The sequence below is a fragment of the Bubalus bubalis genome, chromosome 12, assembly GCF_019923935.1.
Source record: "Bubalus bubalis isolate 160015118507 breed Murrah chromosome 12, NDDB_SH_1, whole genome shotgun sequence".
NCBI lineage: Eukaryota > Metazoa > Chordata > Mammalia > Artiodactyla > Bovidae > Bubalus > Bubalus bubalis.
The window spans coordinates 101348495-101366378 of NC_059168.1; the positions used below are offsets into that span (position 1 = coordinate 101348495).

General features: G+C 55.0%; 1 protein-coding gene across 3 annotated transcripts in view; it reads right to left on the minus strand.

Annotated features, from left to right (window-relative positions):
* MED27 (mediator complex subunit 27) overlaps positions 1-17884 on the minus strand; it is a 246843-nt gene that overhangs the window by 25949 nt on the left and 203010 nt on the right. For 2 of the 3 annotated variants that reach the window (XM_025261909.3, XM_006052139.4), the window contains 2 exons: positions 3655-3732; positions 1160-1702 (listed from right to left, as the gene is read on the minus strand). In XM_025261909.3, coding sequence (XP_025117694.1) covers positions 1568-1702; positions 3655-3732 — 213 coding nt within the window. In that variant the 3' untranslated portion in view covers positions 1160-1567. Of the gene's footprint in view, positions 1-1159; positions 1703-3654; positions 3733-17884 lie in introns of those variants that run through there. The other variant, XM_025261908.3, reaches the window with a different exon arrangement.

Below are 17884 nucleotides of genomic sequence, written 5' to 3' on the forward strand. Positions count from 1 at the left end.
TGTGACAAACCCTGGTATTTAATCTAAAATCACCCGCTGTGTGCAAACGTTCCTGTACATCATCCTGCCGCCGCTCACCCTCCTGACCCAAACTGTGCCCTGAGAGCACTGCCATCTCCTAGAGACTGGTGCTTCTCAGACTGGGGCCCACATCCGGACTTGCTAACCACCAGGGTGCTGGGCCCCACCCCCAGTCTCTGATTCAGCCAGTCTGGGGTGGGGCCTGAGGATGCACTGGGTCTCAGCTGTGGCACGTGGGATCTTTACTTGTGGCATGCAAACTCTTAGCGGTGGCCTGTGAACTCTCAGTCGCGGCTTGTGGAATCTAGTTCTCTGATCAGGGATCAAACCCAGGTCCTCTGCACTGGGAGCGCAGCTCTGGGCCACTGGACCACCAGGGAAGTTCTGAGTATTTGTTCAACAAGCTTCCAGGACGCCAGGACTACTGGACCACTCTTGGGGTGGACTGTCCTATTGCATCCCCCCATCACTAAATCTCCTTTATTCTCTGGCTCTTTTCAGCTTGGGAGGAGTAGGTGAGGAAGGTCTGGGTGGTACCAGAACCCAGGTTCTGGGACCCGTCAGAAAGCAGCGTCTCTCTGGCCCTGTCTCTAAGCTGGGCCTGCTGGAAAAGCTCTGGGGACTTGCTCATCCTTCTCAAGACCTTCAGCAGGTCAATGCTTCTTCATATATGTAGGTCACGGCTTTAAACAGGGTCGAGGCCCTGAATAAACTCAGTAGATGGGGCTGGAATCTGCTCGTGGTTAAGATTCAGGACAAAAGGGGACCAACAAGCCAGGCACAGCTGTCCTGCCCTCTCACACACGGTCTGCTGGCAATGCGGGCAGATTCCTTTCCCCTTTGTTAGATACATGTATTACTGGTTTAGTAAAATGAAACATCTGTGCACTTCTCTCCTTAAAAAGAACAATCCATTTTTCAAGCCGCTGAAACGTCTTTGAAATGGAATATTTGCCAACACTGCCCTCTCTCCCGAAGGCAAGAAGCAGGGAGATGTGTCCTCAAAAAGAATTATTTCAAACGCAGACATTACTAAGTTTTACTTTTTTTTTCCTCCTTCAAAAGGCCAAGATCTGCTCACATGTTCACAGAACTGAACACAAAAGGTGCTTTAAGAAACAGGACACGAAGCCTTATCCCGGGTAGAAAAGGTTTACTGCTTATAAAAATAAGTTACGGAACAGAACAAAACGCTCGGCATGACAAGGGCTCACTCCAACTGTAAAATGACTTAGAACACAGATCCAGGAGGGCTGATGCACCAGCATGGTGAACACACACGAGAAAGCAAGCTGCCTGACTGCCTCGTCCCGGGTCCTGAGGCGCTCTCTGTGCCCCCACATGCCAGCTCAACGGTGTAATGGTCCCGTCAACACAGGGGACTCTGCTATTCACCAAGCCTGGCCTGAGCGCACGACGGAAGCGAGCAGGTGGCGGACCTGCTATTCCGGCCATGAAGACGCATCTGAGCCATCGCTGTGACTGAGGGCTTGCCTGGGAAGGATCTGGGTGGGGGTCTGGGGGCCGGTGCGGGGCTGGGGTGGGATCACTGCCGGCAGGTGTCGTGGAAGGCCTCGAGGGTGCGGAAATCCCTCCAGGTCGGGGGCAGGCCGTCCTGCAGAAACTTCCCGCAGCGCTGGCACGGGGCCTGGAACAGCTTTATGTAACTTCTTAGCCAGGTCTAAAAAGAGAAGTGAGGAGAGAAGTGAAAGACATGGAGCCGGGTGCTTCCAATGTCATCCTTCCTGCCCAGCCTAATGATCTCTAGGACGGAGGACCTGGGCTGGCCGTGACCCCGGGAGGTGCTGCAAGATTTTACAGAAAGCTCCTTGGATCATCCACAAGGTCACAGTGCTGCTGAGTCTCAGTTCTGGCGCCCTGGGCCCCTCCTGACTAGGGGAGATTTAAAATAGAAGTCCGTACTCTGGGAGGCAGGCAGGGCTCCCGGAAAGGGGCGGATGTGAACCTCGGCCCAGCCTCCTGGCTCAGGGGCCACGCGTAACCACCTTCCATCTGAGTCCTGGGTCTTCTGAACACTGGCATTGAGCCTCTCTGTGTTCGCCACCCAGAGGTGGCCCGAGACACATGCAGATAGAGGGCGAGAGGAGAATTCCCCGCTAAGGTCGAATGCCTTCTTTCTAATCTGATTTCACAGGCTACCACTCACTATCACAACGTGGCCTGACACACCTGGGGGGAGGGCGGGGACAATCCGGTGCCACCGAGTAACGCAATAAGCGGCAAGTGCACACTCGAGGGTTCAGGGGGCAGAGTTCCTTCGGGTGTCATACATAAGGATGAGACTCGTAACTCAATTCCCCGACTCAAGGAGACGCACGGCCGAGCCAGCCCAAAGTCGCGGCGACAGGCCAGCAAGGGGGGCGGGCGCCACCGTGATCACGTCCGTCGGTCGGAGGAGATCGCTCTTGGGAGGCCTCAGCCAAGCTGACTGACACAAATCCTGCTGTCTTCATCACAGCGGCCCTCCTGATGGCTGACCGTGGCCCACCCATCCTGCCCCCTCCAAAGGCTCGAGGCCTGAGGTTCTGGCAACAAATGTGAGGAGGTCAATGGTCATTCAGTTAAACTATTTATCCTTTCTAAAGGGAAACCAGGCATTTTAACACGTTAAGTTAAAAAGCAAGTCTTTCTATCCACCCAAGAAGCGAGACTGCTGATTGAAAGTGTTCTCCATACATGAGAGAATCGCTGTGTGATGCTTCACAAAGCCCGGGTCTGCGTGTTCAGCCTCCCCAGCGTGGGAGCCAGTCAATGAGTCGGGCTGTATTTTCTAAGGCATGAACTACAGGCTCCTAGAAGCTTAATTGTGGTGGTGAACATGAAGAGGTGGATCACAGGCGCACAACTCCACATGGCTGTCAGCACGGATGCGATCTTGCTAATAGGTCCGTACTCTAAGGGGCAGCCCCCAGGCAGGAGTGAAGCAGGGAGCGTCAGCCCCAGTGAGAGAGAAGCCAACGATGTGAGGGCGTGATGCCGAGGTGCTAACAGCTGGCCGCCTCTGCCAGGATGTGGGCCAGCTGTGGGCCAGGCTGAGGCCGACTGGCAGGCATGTGATAACCTGATGAACTGCCTTGGGGCGGGGAGGGATGGGGGTCAGAGCAGAGTCCTAACATGGAGGACAGATGTCCACGATGTAAGCGTTCTGGTTCCATGTCAAGTCACCAACAGTTAAACAACTGGCTTGAGAAATCCTCAACGTTAACGAGAGCTGGCGGGAGCTGGCGCATACAGGACGTGGCTGTTTCTGGTCCCCCGCCATCCTGGGCTCTGACCTGACAGTAAGCAGCGGGCGTCTTGGAAGAACGACGCCACTGCAGCACCAAGCTCGGGGCCCGGCGCAGCCAGGAGCTCCATCAACACCTACTGACCAAACCAACCCCGGAAGCTGTGCCGCAAGGTCACTTCTGAAACCACATGTTTGGCAATGATAGGAAAACCAGTTAACGGTGCGGGATGGGGTTTATCTTAGATCCCTGCCCAGCTGAAAGGAAGTATCACTTCCACACAGGGCTGTCTCCTTGGCGAGGCCCCTGCGAGCTACCTTCTGAGCTGCCTGTTTTCACTTGAGGGGCCAAGCCTTCATGAGGCTTGACCTCTAGAGCCACTTACCATGAAGGAGCGGACCACGACGTCTGGCATCTGGGGCAGCTGGTAGTGGAGCAGGGCGGTGGTGGCATGGTCGGTCACCTGGGAACCAAGGATAAGAACTAGGTCAGCCACTTGGAACCAGCAGATTAAACAAGAAGGTGCTCCTTTTATCTGACGGCTCATGGAGGAAAAGATACCTAATAAAGCCCGAAGGTGGAAAGCTAGTTAGCAAGGTTGGGGGCAAGGAAGGGGAGAGGAGGAGTGTTGAGAGCAGAAAGGACATAAATATTCATGTCTGGGGCCAAGTGAAGTGTGGAGCCTTCCAGCAAGTCCAGGTAGGCTGCGCCACCTGAGACAGATGTGGCCAGAGGCTGGTGGAGAGGTAAGAGGGCGGCGGGTGCCAGGGGCGTTAGCAGCCCCTCCACTGCGCGGCACACCGCCTGGACGCAGAGGCTCGTTTCCAACTGTCCATGCTCAACTCCAGTCTCTGCCCGGGGATGATTTTCCTGCCAGTGTAACTGGTCTGTCTCTCTGCTTCCTTCAATTCCCATTATGTCTCATAACTTGTAGCTATATGTGTTCTGCGACCAGGATTCTGTTCGTTTCTGAGGATCCTTCCCCAGGGCCTCAGAGATACTACCCTTCTGACGAGCTGTGCTGCTCCCAGTGTGGTCCTCAGTCTGGCCAGCTCCCTGAAAGCTGTGGTCCAGTGGGCCACACCCGCTGTTCTCACAACTCCGCCAGCAGGCCCAAGGGCATTACGACTCTAAGTTCACGCGGGGCATCTGGGGACCAGATGGAACGTGTGCTGGGTCTCCACCCCAGCTCTGTCTGCTCACCTTGATCCATCGAAATCTCTCTGGGTCTCAGTGTGCCTCCTAAAAAGCAAAGTGCTGGCTGAAGATCCCCTGTAGTTCTGAAATGTGATGACACCCTAGATTGCTAATGCCTGCCACCCATTAGCAGATGAATAGATTGTTCCTAATTTGATAGCTGTGTTCAAACTCATGGTTTATTTGATTGTCTTCATTAGGGAGTCTTGCCATTACAAATGATATGGTCAAAAGACAAAAGGAAACAAAAACATCAGACAAAACAATCAGCTTTGTGAACACGAGTAAGCGTGGTCTGCCTGCGTTGACTCGTCCGTCCTCCCGCTGAGAAACGGAGTATTTCCTGCCGGACCAGGTTGTGTGTATTTCTTCAGTCGGCACCGTTCCCACCAGGACACCATGATGCGCTGACAGACCTCAGCAGCGGTTAAGCAAACTGATCAGCTGGAAATCAGCAGGGCTGGTCTGGTCTGGGTTCCGCAAGAGGCGTTATGAATGATCCAGAAATTAGTCCGCCTGTGTATCTACACTCAAGGCCAGAGAGGCCACACCCTGAAGAGCAAGGAGGCAGGCTCCCCAGCTCACAGAACCTCTCGAAGCCGTGGTTTCCCCTCAGGTGAAATGGTCAGGCGTGTGAAGTGCTCATCCTCCAGCCGTGCCTTGGGCCCGCCTGCCCCCTCTCTTCTGCACTGCCTGGCCCTGGGACTGGCCCTCTTTCCCACTGGACTTTCAGGGCCTGCCTGGTGGCTAGTGAACTCCGTGAGACAACCAGCTCTGTGCAGGCGAGGATCATGCTGTGTCCCCAGGGCCTAGACTATCACCTGGCATCTAGCAGGTGCTCAGCACATATTTGCTGAATAAAGAAATAAACTATAAAATGGCCACTCACCAAAAGCCACGAACCAGAAACACCTGTGCTGGTTTTCCTGCAAACACAGTCGTGCTTCGTATATCCAACCATGCAGAGAAATTCTTACCCAAGTGACTTTCAAGATAAATGGTACTTATTGCTTCAAGTGCAAAGACTGTTTTTATTTTAAGCATTTTTGACAGACAGCTTTCTAAAATGAGCAAGGCTTTAAAAAAAAAAACCATACAGTAGAATGATAACTTGGCAAAATGGCGGGTGGTGATTGGCGGGGTGAAATGAACGGCTACAAAGCGCAGCGAAGCCAACTGGGCCCCGAGGATGCCTGAGCTTAGAGCTTGGTTCTTACCCATCCAGGTGCCTGCTAAAAACAAAGTCCCACACAAGTGCTGTTTATAGGCTCATAAGACAGTCCTTACAATCACATTTGCCATCACATGAAACAAAGTTTCTGGAGAATTCTTTCTCCTGTCCCTACCACTCATTTTCTATGCCTCTCAGGAAGCTCGCTACGTTGCCTCCCGTCTAAGACACCCGGGCCGGTTCTCTGGTTTGCTGACAAAAGTGCACACAAGCACTCGGAGCAGAGAAGCAGGCTGGTGCTGGATGCCCGCTTAGGCATCACCCAGGAATGTGTTGGAAACATGAGCTTTTGGGCCCCAGTGCAGACCTAGAATCTAATCTATGGGGTGGGGGCCCTGAAATCAAGCTGGCCTTTCCAGCTGTTCTTTGGGATCCCGAAATACAGGAGGAGGCAAATGTGAATTGGCATACAGACCCCCTGGGGATCTTGCTGTTCTGTTCAGTTCAGTCGCTCAGTCTGACTCTTTGTGATCCCATGGACTGCAGCACACCAGGCCTCCCTGTCCATCACCAACTCCCGCAGCTTACTCAAACTCATGTCCAATGAGTTGGTGATGCCATCCAACGATCTCATCCTGTCGTCCCCTTCTCCTCCCACCTTCAATCTTTCCCAGCATCAGGGTCTTTTCAGATGAGTCAGTTCTTCGCATCAGGTGGCCAAAGTATTGGAGTTTCAGCTTCAGCATCAGTCCTTCCAATGAATATTCAGGACGGATTTCCTTTAAGATGAACTGGTTGGATCTCCTTGCAGTCCAAGGGGCTCTCAAGAGTCTTCTCCAACACCACAGTTCAAAAGCATCAATTCTTTGGCGCTCAGCTTTCTTTATAGTCCAACTCTCACATCCATGCATGACTACTGGCCAATTATCATAGGCAGGTGTGGGGTGGGGCCAAGACTGGGCATTTCCAGCAGCCCCCCAGGCCTGCCCCTGCTGCAGCTGAGGAGCCAGGCCGCTCAGGAGGCAGAGTATTCTTGGCAGTAGAGGAAAAAGGCATTTCCTTCTGGGGCATGAGGGAAACAAAGGACCACAAACTTGAAGGATCACTTGTCTTCTTCATGAATCAAAAACAGCACACTACCCATATTTCATGATGTTGCAGTGGAAAGAGGGAGCGGGGGTAATGGTAGTGGGCTGGCAGGGTTTTCCTTATTTTGGAAAGGTGCTCTTTCAGGACCGTGGGCTGATTTTGTGAATCAAGGACAGCCACATTGATGACAGCGTGTGAGGCATGTGCCCGCTCACTCACTCCTCGAACACACTGAGGCGGGTGGTCTCCAAGGTTCGTTTTGTGTATGTGTTTTAGTCCCTCAGTCGTGTCCAGCTCTGTGACCCCATGGACTGTAGTCCGCCAGGCTCCCCTGTCCATGGGATTCTCCAGGCAAGACTACTGGAGTGGGTTGACATGCCCTTCCCCAGGGGATCTTCCTGACCCAGGGACAGAACCTGGGTCTCCTGCTTTTCAGGCAGATTCTCTACCTCTGCTGTGCTGGGTCTTAGTTGCAGCATATGGGATCTAGTTTCCTGACCGGGGATGAAACCTGGGCTCCCTGCATTGGAAACGCAGAGTCAAAGCCACTGAACCACCAGGGAAAGTCCCCCAGGTCCATTTTTATAGATGAAGAAATGGAAACTTACAGGCCACACAGCTGGGGAGGGGCAAGGGGTGTGTGGGCCCGGAGCCCATGAGACCTGAGCCTATACCGCCTTCCCTCCTGAGACGCCCTGGCCAGCTCTGCGTCTGTGGACAGAAGCTCCTGTCCCGAGCCCCAGCGTCATCTGCCCACCATCCCCCGGCCCAGCGAAGGGTACAGAAAGCCAGAGTCCCGCTGCCAGCTGCAGGTCAGGTCTGGAAATGTGGCTGCCGGGTAACAGGCTTCTCCAGAGCAGAACAAAGCGCACTAACCAGAAAACGTCCTTTTCCACAAAGGGCTGGGGTCACATACCAAAGCTCCGTTTTGGCACCTGGCTCCCAGGCAGGGCACTGATTCAGTTTTCCCATTACTGGGTCAGCAACCCCAGTATATTCTCTTCATTGCCAAATGGTGGCAGCTTTTTCTAGTGCTGACACGATCGTTGAATTTCTTCAACTTCCCATCTCCAATTACAGAAATATTTTAGCAGAGGGAAGCAAAGCTAACTGGTTTGCTATGTTTTCCGTCCCTGCCACCTCCCGAATTTCCTCCCCTGGTTTTCACGTTCCCAGGGCTGAACTCCAACGCGGTGGGTACGACGTGGTCGTCAGATACTGGAGAAATTCACCTGCAGTGATCTTCCTTTTTGTCAGAACATTCCACCTTCAGTACTTGTTTTGTTTTACACTTTTTAACAACAAAATTTTTTTTTTTTTTTTTGCTCAGCATCCAAGATGTGGGGGAAAAAAACAAGCCCGGGGCAACAACAACAAAGATGGCTATTAAGTAATTTAAACTGACTCTGGGCCAGCCGACGGAGGCTCGGTCCCATTGTGATGTCGAGCTAATGAGATTCCGCTGGGAGATGAAAGCCACCCCGGCCGGCAGCAGAGGCCGCAGAAGGGCACTAATGTTCCCGCGGGAGAGAGGCCATTCATCCCACCAGTGAGTGCGGGTTTGAAGACAGCGCAGAAGAGATCAAAGCGGGTGGCGAACCCAAGGAGAGGGAGGGAGGAGAAGACATGAAAATAACAATAAGCCAAGGAGATAGGGGAAGCGGGAAGGAGGACTGGGTGGGGGGGCAGGGGTGACCGTACGGGCGGGAAGAGGACGCCACAGAAAGACAGTGTCTGAACACTCCTGCTCGAGGAGTGTACAGACACCGGGGACTCCGTCAAGAGATGTCCCACCTATCCTCAAGGCCAAGAGAAACTGCAGATGCTCCGGCTCCGTTTGGGGTGTGCACCCCACCCCGAGCCCCGGCTCCGGCTGGACTGCACGTGATTTACTCACTTAGAGGAGGGTGATGTCTCTATTGTTGCCAACACACCCACTCTGCTCTGTGAAACTGACTCCTAGTTTTCTCTTCCACCGATCAAGCTTACAAACCACCCCCCTTTCCCAGGCTGAGAGAGGCACAAGAGGTCTTCCTGCACCCAAACCGACAGGGAACTCAGCTCAGAAGGTGAGAGGAGTCTTTCAAGAGACCTTGGAACAGCTGCCAGTCAACATGCTGGAGGAGACACCAGTCACAACAAGCCTCTCGAAGCTCCCCAGCCATACTGTGTGCAAAGAGCTGACATCGACAGGGTCCCGGGGAGGTCACGAGCTGCTGCAGCTGAACCCTACGTGAAACCACCGGCAGCCAGGGCAGGGCTCCGCGGCGACAGCTACTGAGCACCAGCTCTGAGCAAGGGCTGCTGTACACACGCGGCCGGTGAGGGGTCCAGGCTGTGGGGGCAAGGGCTGCTGTACACACGCGCCCGGTGAGGGGTCCAGGCTGTGGGCGCAGATGGCACCCACTTGGATCGTGCCTGTCACTTACGAGCCAGGTGGCTGTGGACAAGGATTAAATGTGTCAATACAGGGACAGTGAATGAAAGGGCCTGACCAACAGCCCACACCCACCCAGTGGGAGTCACCCTCCCCTTCCCCACAACACGGGGAGGAGGCTACGAACGGGAGATGATTTTCACTCCAAGTAAGGCAGCGAAGCCACAGGGAGGTGACGTGCCCAAGCCAAGCGGCTCCTGAGCAGCAGGGCAGGGCACCATGCTTCTGGCGGGATAGAGCCTGCGGGGGAGGGGGACACAGACAGGAGGCCGTGGAGGCCATCTCCTCCCCACTGGGAATGGAGCCCAGGACTCTCAGATGGAAGCGGGACTCAGTCCCAAGCCTGCTCATGCAACCTCAGCTCTCCCGACTGGCGCGGCTGCCATCCGCCTCCCCAACCGGAAGCTTCTGCCCGTCCCGCTCAACCACCCACCCAGAGCCAGCGCCCAGCAGGAACAATGGCACTCAGGACCCTGCAGAGCTCAGGAGGGAAGGCGTCTCCCGGCCTTGCGGGCAGATGAAGCTGGCAGTGTCACGCCAGGCGTGCGCCGTGCGCATCAAGGGACACCCAGAGCACGGTCTGGGGGTGGGGGCGGTGCTGCGGCAGGAATGGCTTTGGCACTCAGAGCCCACTCTGCCCCCACTTGTGCCCTGCTCCAGCTGGGGGGGTCGGGAGGGGCAGCGAGCGGGTTCAAGCCCTGCTGGACTACTTTCGGCTGAAGGCCAGCCCCTCAGGGCCTGGGTTTGATGGTGGCCTGGTAGGCTCTGTTCTTTGTCCGTGAAAGGGGAAGTGAAAGTCGGTCAGTCGTGTCCGACTCTTTGCGACCCTGTGAAGTATATGGTCCATGGAATTCTCCAGGCCAGAACACAAGAGTGGGCAGCCTTTCCCTTCTCCAGGGGATCTTCCCAACCCAGGGATTGAACCCCGGTCTCCCACATCACAGGTGGATTCTTTAGCAGCTGAGCCACGAGGGAAGCCCAAAGGGGCGATGTCCGTAGGGGAGAACAAAGGACAGAGCGGTGATATACAGACAGGGCCAGCGAGGCGTGGGGGGGCACCAGGCCCTCCTAACGGAATACCGCCCCCAGCAGCTCCCTCCTTCAAAAACAATGTGCTGCATTTCGTGGTGGCCCAGGAATTATCCTCAGGGATTCCTGAGTCCACTAAGGTTGCAGGGTCATCCTGACTCTGTGCGGGCTTCCAAGCCAGAGGGGACAGCTGGTGCTACAGCAGAGGTAAGGCGTCAGACTCTGGAGGCGGGCAGCCGAGCACCACTCCCCACCCCTGGGCAGCGGCCCCCAGCGCCGCAGAGCCCTTCCTCGGGCCGTGGACTGATGGCACCGAGAGCACAGCATCTGCCCGCACGCAGCCCGCGACGCCCAAGGCCTCCCCTGCTCAGCCAGAGGAGCTGCAGCCTCTGCCTCGGAAGTCCGTCCCGCAAGAGTAATAGGAGAAGTTAAGTGCCCGAGTGTTCAGAAGTTGCTTATTTAAAAGACAGTCTGGTAGAGACCCAGCTCTGGCTCTCTGCCAGCAATGCCGGCTCGCACCCGCTGTGAAGGGGAGCATCTCAATGCCAGCATGACCGCGAACAAATGGCAGTCAGGGGGTGGGGGGAAGATGACCTGGAGCTGTGGGGAGCCCAGAGCTCCAGCCTGGGTTCCTCACTAATTATCTGGGTGACCTTGGCCACATCACTCCCCACACTGGCCTTCAGTAAAGGAGGCTGGGATCACTGGGCGCCTCGAGGTCTTGCTTTCAGGGGGCGCTGCTGCAGGGCCTGACTGAACGCCCTCAGGGCACACTTGTGTCGTGCTCTGCCCTCAGGCCAACCAGAGAGACATGAAAGCCCTTTGTTCTTTTAGAAAAGACAAGCTGGTCCCAGCAGGCGGCAGGGGCACCGGGTTCCTGCCTGCCTCCACCTGCTGTCCTGATGGGATGTCACCCTCATGGGGTCCTCAAATTCTGGGCCGGTTACCAAGAGCTCAGAACAAGGGAGACCATCAGCACAGCGCTCTTCTTGGGAACCTCTTCCCATCTCCGTGGGTTTCAAAGAGACTGGAGCACAGACCAACAGGCAGCAAAGCCAGACATTTGTTACTTCGTTGTACACATGCTGCTTCTGCAACTCAAAGTAATAAAAAGGAACTTTCATCTGCGGGATACACTTGCAAGCTAAGAGTCTGGGTCTCTACGCAGGGTAGAGACAGACCCGCCCTTAATGAGAGGGACACTGGGAATCTCATGGAATGAGAAAATTCTCTGTGGGTCTGGGAGTCAAAGACGTGAACCTAGTGAGTTAACTGTTTCAAGAGACAGCAATGCTGCCCCAAGGATGAGCACTGGTTTCATGAAGAATACTGCAAACAGTCCCAGAAGTACTCATTCCATAAAAAGAGGAACCATCACTATTTCAAAACTGAGAGCTATGAAGCCAGTCCTGAAAAGTGCTGGGGGCATGCTGAGCAATGCAGAGACTGGCTTCCAACGCTGGGATGAAGTCTGGGAGGCTGGAAGCATGGGGTTTCATTTTCATCACTCAGCTCGAGTCTCTAATCCATACCCTGGATTTGTGTGCCATGGGTTCACACGCCCAGAGGCCTGAGGAGGAGGCATCGAGGTCCAAGGGGACTAGGGATTTACTTAGACGAGATCAATACTCCCTTCAGTGCTGATGAAGGCGCCATCTGCATGAGGGCTTATAACTAACTGTCCGCTGGCAATGCTGCTCGGGGCCGACAGGGACGGGGCTGGCTGGGCGGGAACTGGGGAGCAAAGGCAGACACTGCTCCATCCTGTGCAAAATCCCTCCTCGTGGCTTTGAGTTCAAGTTCTGTCTGAGAAGGATGAGGTCTTGTTTGTAAAGTATAGAACATGGCCTGAGGCACGTAGACTGGGGCCTCCATAAAGAAGTTTTTGTCTGGTGTGAGGGGTTTCCAATCTGACCCTCTTGGAAGTCTCAGCCAAGATGCCACCGATGACCCAAAGCAAAGCCCGTCAACGCCCAGGACTCTCGAGCACAGACTGGCTGCAAACCCTCCGGAGGCAGACGTGTCTCCCCCAGGACACTCGGCAGCCGCCTGCAGGAGCCTTCCTGACATGGGAGCACACGTATGTGGTCCTCCATGACCAGGGTCCCGGTTCTGTCTCCCCTCAGCCCCACATCACACCTCAGTGACACCGCTGCCTTAGTAACCCCTCCTCCCAGACTGGCTTCCCTGACTCTGCTCTCCAGGCTTGAGCCTGGAATGCCTAGGCCCTGGCTAACTTCTCTCCCCTGGAGACTTAGGCCAGGGGACTCCCCTCCCACCCTGGGCTCTCCTGCACCCCCAGCAGCACCCTGTGGACACTGCGGTTCTGTGCTTGCCCAACTGTGACCAGAAGTCCCTGCCTCGCCCCAGGCGATGCTCTGCACTGGCTCCACACACCTGGCAGGACCCAAGAGGAGGAGAGATGGAGCAGGCAAGAAGCTATGGATTTATTTTTGGCTGATGGGGTTAGGGGAGCAGAGTAAAAGGGGGGTGTTCAGGGGTGGAAAAAGCTGAGGTCATGGGGTACCTTGGGGAGGAACACCTTGGTGAACAGAGAAACCCTATGGCAACCTTGAGAGAACTCTCCAGAGTCCTGACCAGCTTTGTGCAGCTTCCCTGGGTGGCTCAGGGGTCAAGAATCTGCCTGCAATGCAGGAAGATGTGGGTTTGACCCCTGGGTTGGGAAGGTCCCCTGCAGAAGGCAATGGCACCCCACTCCAGCATTCTCCCCTGGGAAATTCCATGGACAGAGGAGCCTGTATGGCCCACATGGTTGCACAGAGTCAGACAAGACAGCGACTACACCACCACCACAATGGCCTTGTGCGGGGCCAAGGGAGGCGCTCACAGAAGATCCTTCACGTTTCCCAGGGTTAAGGCATTAAGACTCTTCATTTAGCTGAACGAAAAAAGTTCAGTGCTTTCCAGATGGTAAAACGCCAGGTTCTGCTGCTGGCTGCCAGCAGAGCCCAAGCCCGAGGACACCTGAATTGCTCTGTACCCACTTGGTGTGATGTTATTTTCTGCGGGGAACAGCCTGGCAGTTAGAGAAACACATCCAAAGACATCTGGGCTCCCAAGAAATACAGACAATACCACCTACTTGCCCCTCAAAACTGAGGCAACCGCAGGAGAAAGAGCAGACGCTGCAGAGCCTGAGAGGCGGTTCTGCTGCCGTGGCGCTGGGAGCCTCTCAGCAGCCCTGCTGGGTGGGGAACACTCCCATCTCAGTGAATGGCCAGAGGGGCCACCAGCCCTCTCAGGACACTAGGCACTGTTTCAGGTCCTGGGACCAGGATTCTACATCAGCGTGTCAGGGCTGCCCAAAGGGTACTGCTGGGGTAGGGGTGGGGGTCTGTAATCTGAGGTGCCAATTCTGTGAGGCAGGTACCCTTATGCCCTTTGTTTCACAGATGAGGGGGCTGAGGCAAGGGCGGCCACACAGGGAGTAGTGGCCAGCCTGGCCGGACCGCCTCTCTCTGGACTGGTCACGGTGGGGAACGTGACCGGTGAGGCTGAGCCTCACGGTGGCGCGGTGGGGGGCATACAGGCACGCTGCCGGGAAGGCACTGGGAGTGTGGGAAGGGGCCTGGGCAAGGGCAGGAGGCCGGGCTTCCCAGAAGCAGCTGCTAGGCTCTGACCCAGGGCACACACGTCTCGGGCAAGCCCTCAGGAAGAAGGAAGCTACGAGACGAGAGCAGGTCCTCTGCGACTCCTCTAATGGTAGAGACCGCAAACCACTTCCCGCCGGCAGGCAGGCTTTCCTGCTCCACAGTGACTGCAGGCCTGGGTCCACGGGAAGCTCCTGGTCACGACCACCCTCCGCGGAGGTGTAGGGAGCCTTGCAGAGGTAGCAAGGTGGGAAAGTACACCATCAACCTTATCCTGCTTTAGAAGCTTGTGAATATTTAACAGACAATGTGGTGATCAAGGCTCAGGGTGAGCAGAATGCCCCTCCTCCCGCCCCCTCCGGTTCTCAGCTCCCAGGGCCCTGGGCTGACACTTAACGACATACCCTCCTCCCTCCTTTCTGCTGACCCAGCGAGGTCAATGCAGTTTGGCTCTCTGCTCAGGAAAGGGCTGCCCTCTGGGATGACCCTGGAACTGTCCGTCACCTCTCCAGTCCTGAAGCTTGTCGACAGCCCAAGGCTTGGCTTCTGCAGCTTCCCCCTACCATGCTCATGGAGACCACCAGCGGGAATCTCTCTTCCTTCATGAAGCTGCCCCTCAGCCTCTCACTAGTCAAAGGTGCTCCCTTGGCTTTTCTGACTGAGGCTACGAAGACACACATGGGAGGCAGGACAGAAGGCATGGAAACAGGATGACGATGACACCGTATCGGCTCCACTGCACGTGCTCTCCTTTCGGAAAAGGTTAGACACCATTTAAGAGTAAAGGGGACAAAACAGAGGCCCTTCCTACAATGTGAGACCCCTCTTTGGATTGGGGGGTGTCCCCTCTAGGTGCAGGGCCTCTGCTCATGGCCTCACCTGAGCAGGACACCCGACAAGAGCAAGGACAGAGACCTGGCAGGAGGTCCACAGCCCTTCCAGGGCCTTCTCTGAGCTGTCTGAAGAGGGGCTTCTGAAAGAAAATGGAAATGAGCTGGTGGGAAGGTATTTAGATATTCTAAGGCATGAGACTGAAAAGAACTGAATGAGTATTTACTGAGTCCCTCTGGGGACGTTCGATGTTACAGCAGGTACAGACATGCACAGCCCTAAGCAAGAGGAGAGTCCTGTCCTCTGCGAACACCCCATGTTGGGACAGCCCCCCTTCCTGGGCTTGGAGTTGGTGACAAGTTAGGTTTGTCACAGACTATTTGGGGAGGCTGGAGGAGGAAATGGCAACCCACTCCAGTATTCTTGCCTGGGAAATCCCATGGATGGAGGAGCCTGGCGGGTTACAGTCCATGGGGTGGCTAAACAGCTGGATGTGATTTAGCCAACGAACCACGATCTGGATAGGCCCTAGATTTATGCGAGGGGCTCAATGTCTCAGAAAGTTCAGAGAACTGACTTTTCTGGGACATAATCTCATCTGTTGACAAGCTCTGGGGAGCCACTTGATAAAGCTTCCCCTTGAGGAAGCCTCCCTGACAGAGGCCAGTGTTGGGACCGAAGCCTGAGTGAGGGAGTGAACAGACGAATTAGCGGGTGAACCCAGGAACGGAGCAGCGGCGGCCAGCCCGCCCGTCCACGCCAAGCTCAGCACGGGGCTGAAAGGCTCCTCTTCCCTCTGCTGCCCCTAGAATACGGAGCGGGGCAGCCCTGGACACCTGGGGCTGTGACTTTTGTGCCCTGCCTGCCCCTGAGTGAAAGAGCTGGGACACAGGTGGCGGACGCTCCGACATCACCTCTCTGTCCCCGCTGGCCTGCCTGGAGCTGAGAGCCCTCCCCCTCTCTCAGGCCTCCTTGCCAGGATTTAACTCGGTAAGTAGCTACAGAGTTGCTCCCGCTCTTCCCAAGTTACTGGATGAAAATGCCCACTGTTTTGAAGAGAGGAGGTTAAAAGATCAAAACAGTGAGTGCCCCTGCAGAGTTTAAATGTCAGAAAAATCCGAACACGCTTGAAACCTTTCCCGGCTCTTTGTGATTCTGCCCTTTCAGACGGTCCCCCCTATTTCCAAGTTCCATTCTCTGAATCTGCTCTGCTGGAGACTTGCCGGCTATAAAAAGCTCCTTCGCCCCAGGACTGAGTGCAAAGCACCTCCGGGGCACCGCGGTAAATGATGGGGGCCTGTTGGCAGCCGCGGACCCATGGCCAGCTGTCCCCGGCCCTCCACCGCGCCCCACCACCGGGGAAGGGGGCTAATGAGGATGAGGGAAAGGGCTCACCGACAGGCCCTGTAGCAGACAAAAGGCAGGTCACACTAGCTTCTGGGAGCCGGATTTGCAGTGGTACCTTGCGTGCTCATCTTTAACCTGGGGAGCCAGGATCAGACCGAGGAGAATTTGACAGGTATGAGTTTCCAGAAATAAAAAGGCAAGTGTGAGCTTGGCATGGCTCTGTGAGTCAATGCCCCCTCCCGCCTCCAGCTTTGTCACTTTGCAGGGAAAGACCTAGGATGGCTTCCCGCCTTCCCGTCGGGCCTCTTTCTGCAGTGGCCACCGCTGCTACTTGTGGGCAAGAAAACACAGACGATCCACAGCAACTGCAACCACATAATGAGCGCCTAGGAAAGGGAGCGCTGGGGCTCAACCCAGGGCAATGCAGAGAGAGCGCTCCCCAAGCGATGCCAAGCAGTCATGCTGGCAGCCAGTGTCCAAACCTCAGCGCCGGGGCGCAGCTCCGCCATCTACCTACACAGTTAGGACACATTTCTGCCCGAGAAATGCCTTCTCGCTGGTGACCAAGGATCCTCCCTGACCTCGCACTTTCTCAGTCACTTTGACTTCTGTTCCAGGTCGATCTTCCTGGATCAGGGCACTCAGTGAGTCTGCCCTGGTCGGGCTGCTGGGTGGGCGTCAGCAGGCGGATGATGGGCAGAAGGGAACGCTCACCACTGCGATCCCAGGAAACGCTACAAGCAACATCAGTCAGGACACCTAGACTTTAAATGGGTGGACAGGAAGAAAACAGAATTCTAGGGAAAAGCCGATACTAAAAACCAGAGTGGGGAAATGCTGCCACCTCATCTCTTCCTTTGGCATGTTGAGTTTGAAATGTTAAACATCATCCCGTCAATTGGACCCAGCCTTCAGAATCTGCAGGGAACATATGGCCCCAGCCTTGCTTTCAGTGGGTGGTCTGGCTGTGGAATACAGAGGGCTGTCCTCTGACTTCCAACACTGCCTGAGACGAACACAATGAAGCAAGCCCAGTGCAGTCACTCCCCTACCCCGTGGTGACTTCACATTACACGCTCCTCATCCCCTTTACCAGCGCTCCCCAAGAGAACAAGATCCCGACGCCCTGCCACGCGGCTGTGATGAGTTGGAAAACTTTACTGATAAAGGATTCAACTCAATTTTGTGCTACGTCATTTTCCAATATATTTCTTCATTTGATAACAAACAGACAATGTTTCTGGAGTGAAGGATTCTGTAATCCAGTAACTATTACCTGCCCCTGAAAAGAGAAAAAGGACTTTAACATCACCTGCCTTTCATTCTCATCAGAAAGCACACTCTCCTGCCTCCAAATTGTCACTCTTTAATCTAGTGCATCTTGTCAAGGCTATGGTTTTTCCAATAGTCATGTATGGATGCGAGAGTTGGACTGTGAAGAAAGCTGAGCACCAAAGAATTGATGCTTTTGAACTGTGGTGCTGGAGAAGACTCCTAAGAGTCCCTTGGACTGCAAGGAGATCCAACCAGTCCATTCTTAAGGAAATCAGCCCTGGGTGTTCTTTGGAGGGAATGATGCTAAAGCTGAAACTCCAGTACTTTGGCCACCTCATGCAAATAGTTGACTCATTGGAAAAGACTCTGATGCTGGGAGGGATTGGGGGCAGGAGGAGAAGGGGATGACAGAGGATGAAATGGCTGGATGGCATCACCAACTTGATGGACATGAGTTTGAGTGAACTCCGGGAGTTGGTGATGGACAGGGAGGCCTGGCATGCTGCGATTCATGGGGTCGCAAAGAGTTGGACACGACTGAGCAACTGGACTGAACTGAACTGAACTGAATCTAGTGCAGGTCAGTCTCAGAGGTCAAGTCCATTTAGTTAAAATACAGGTGAGGGGA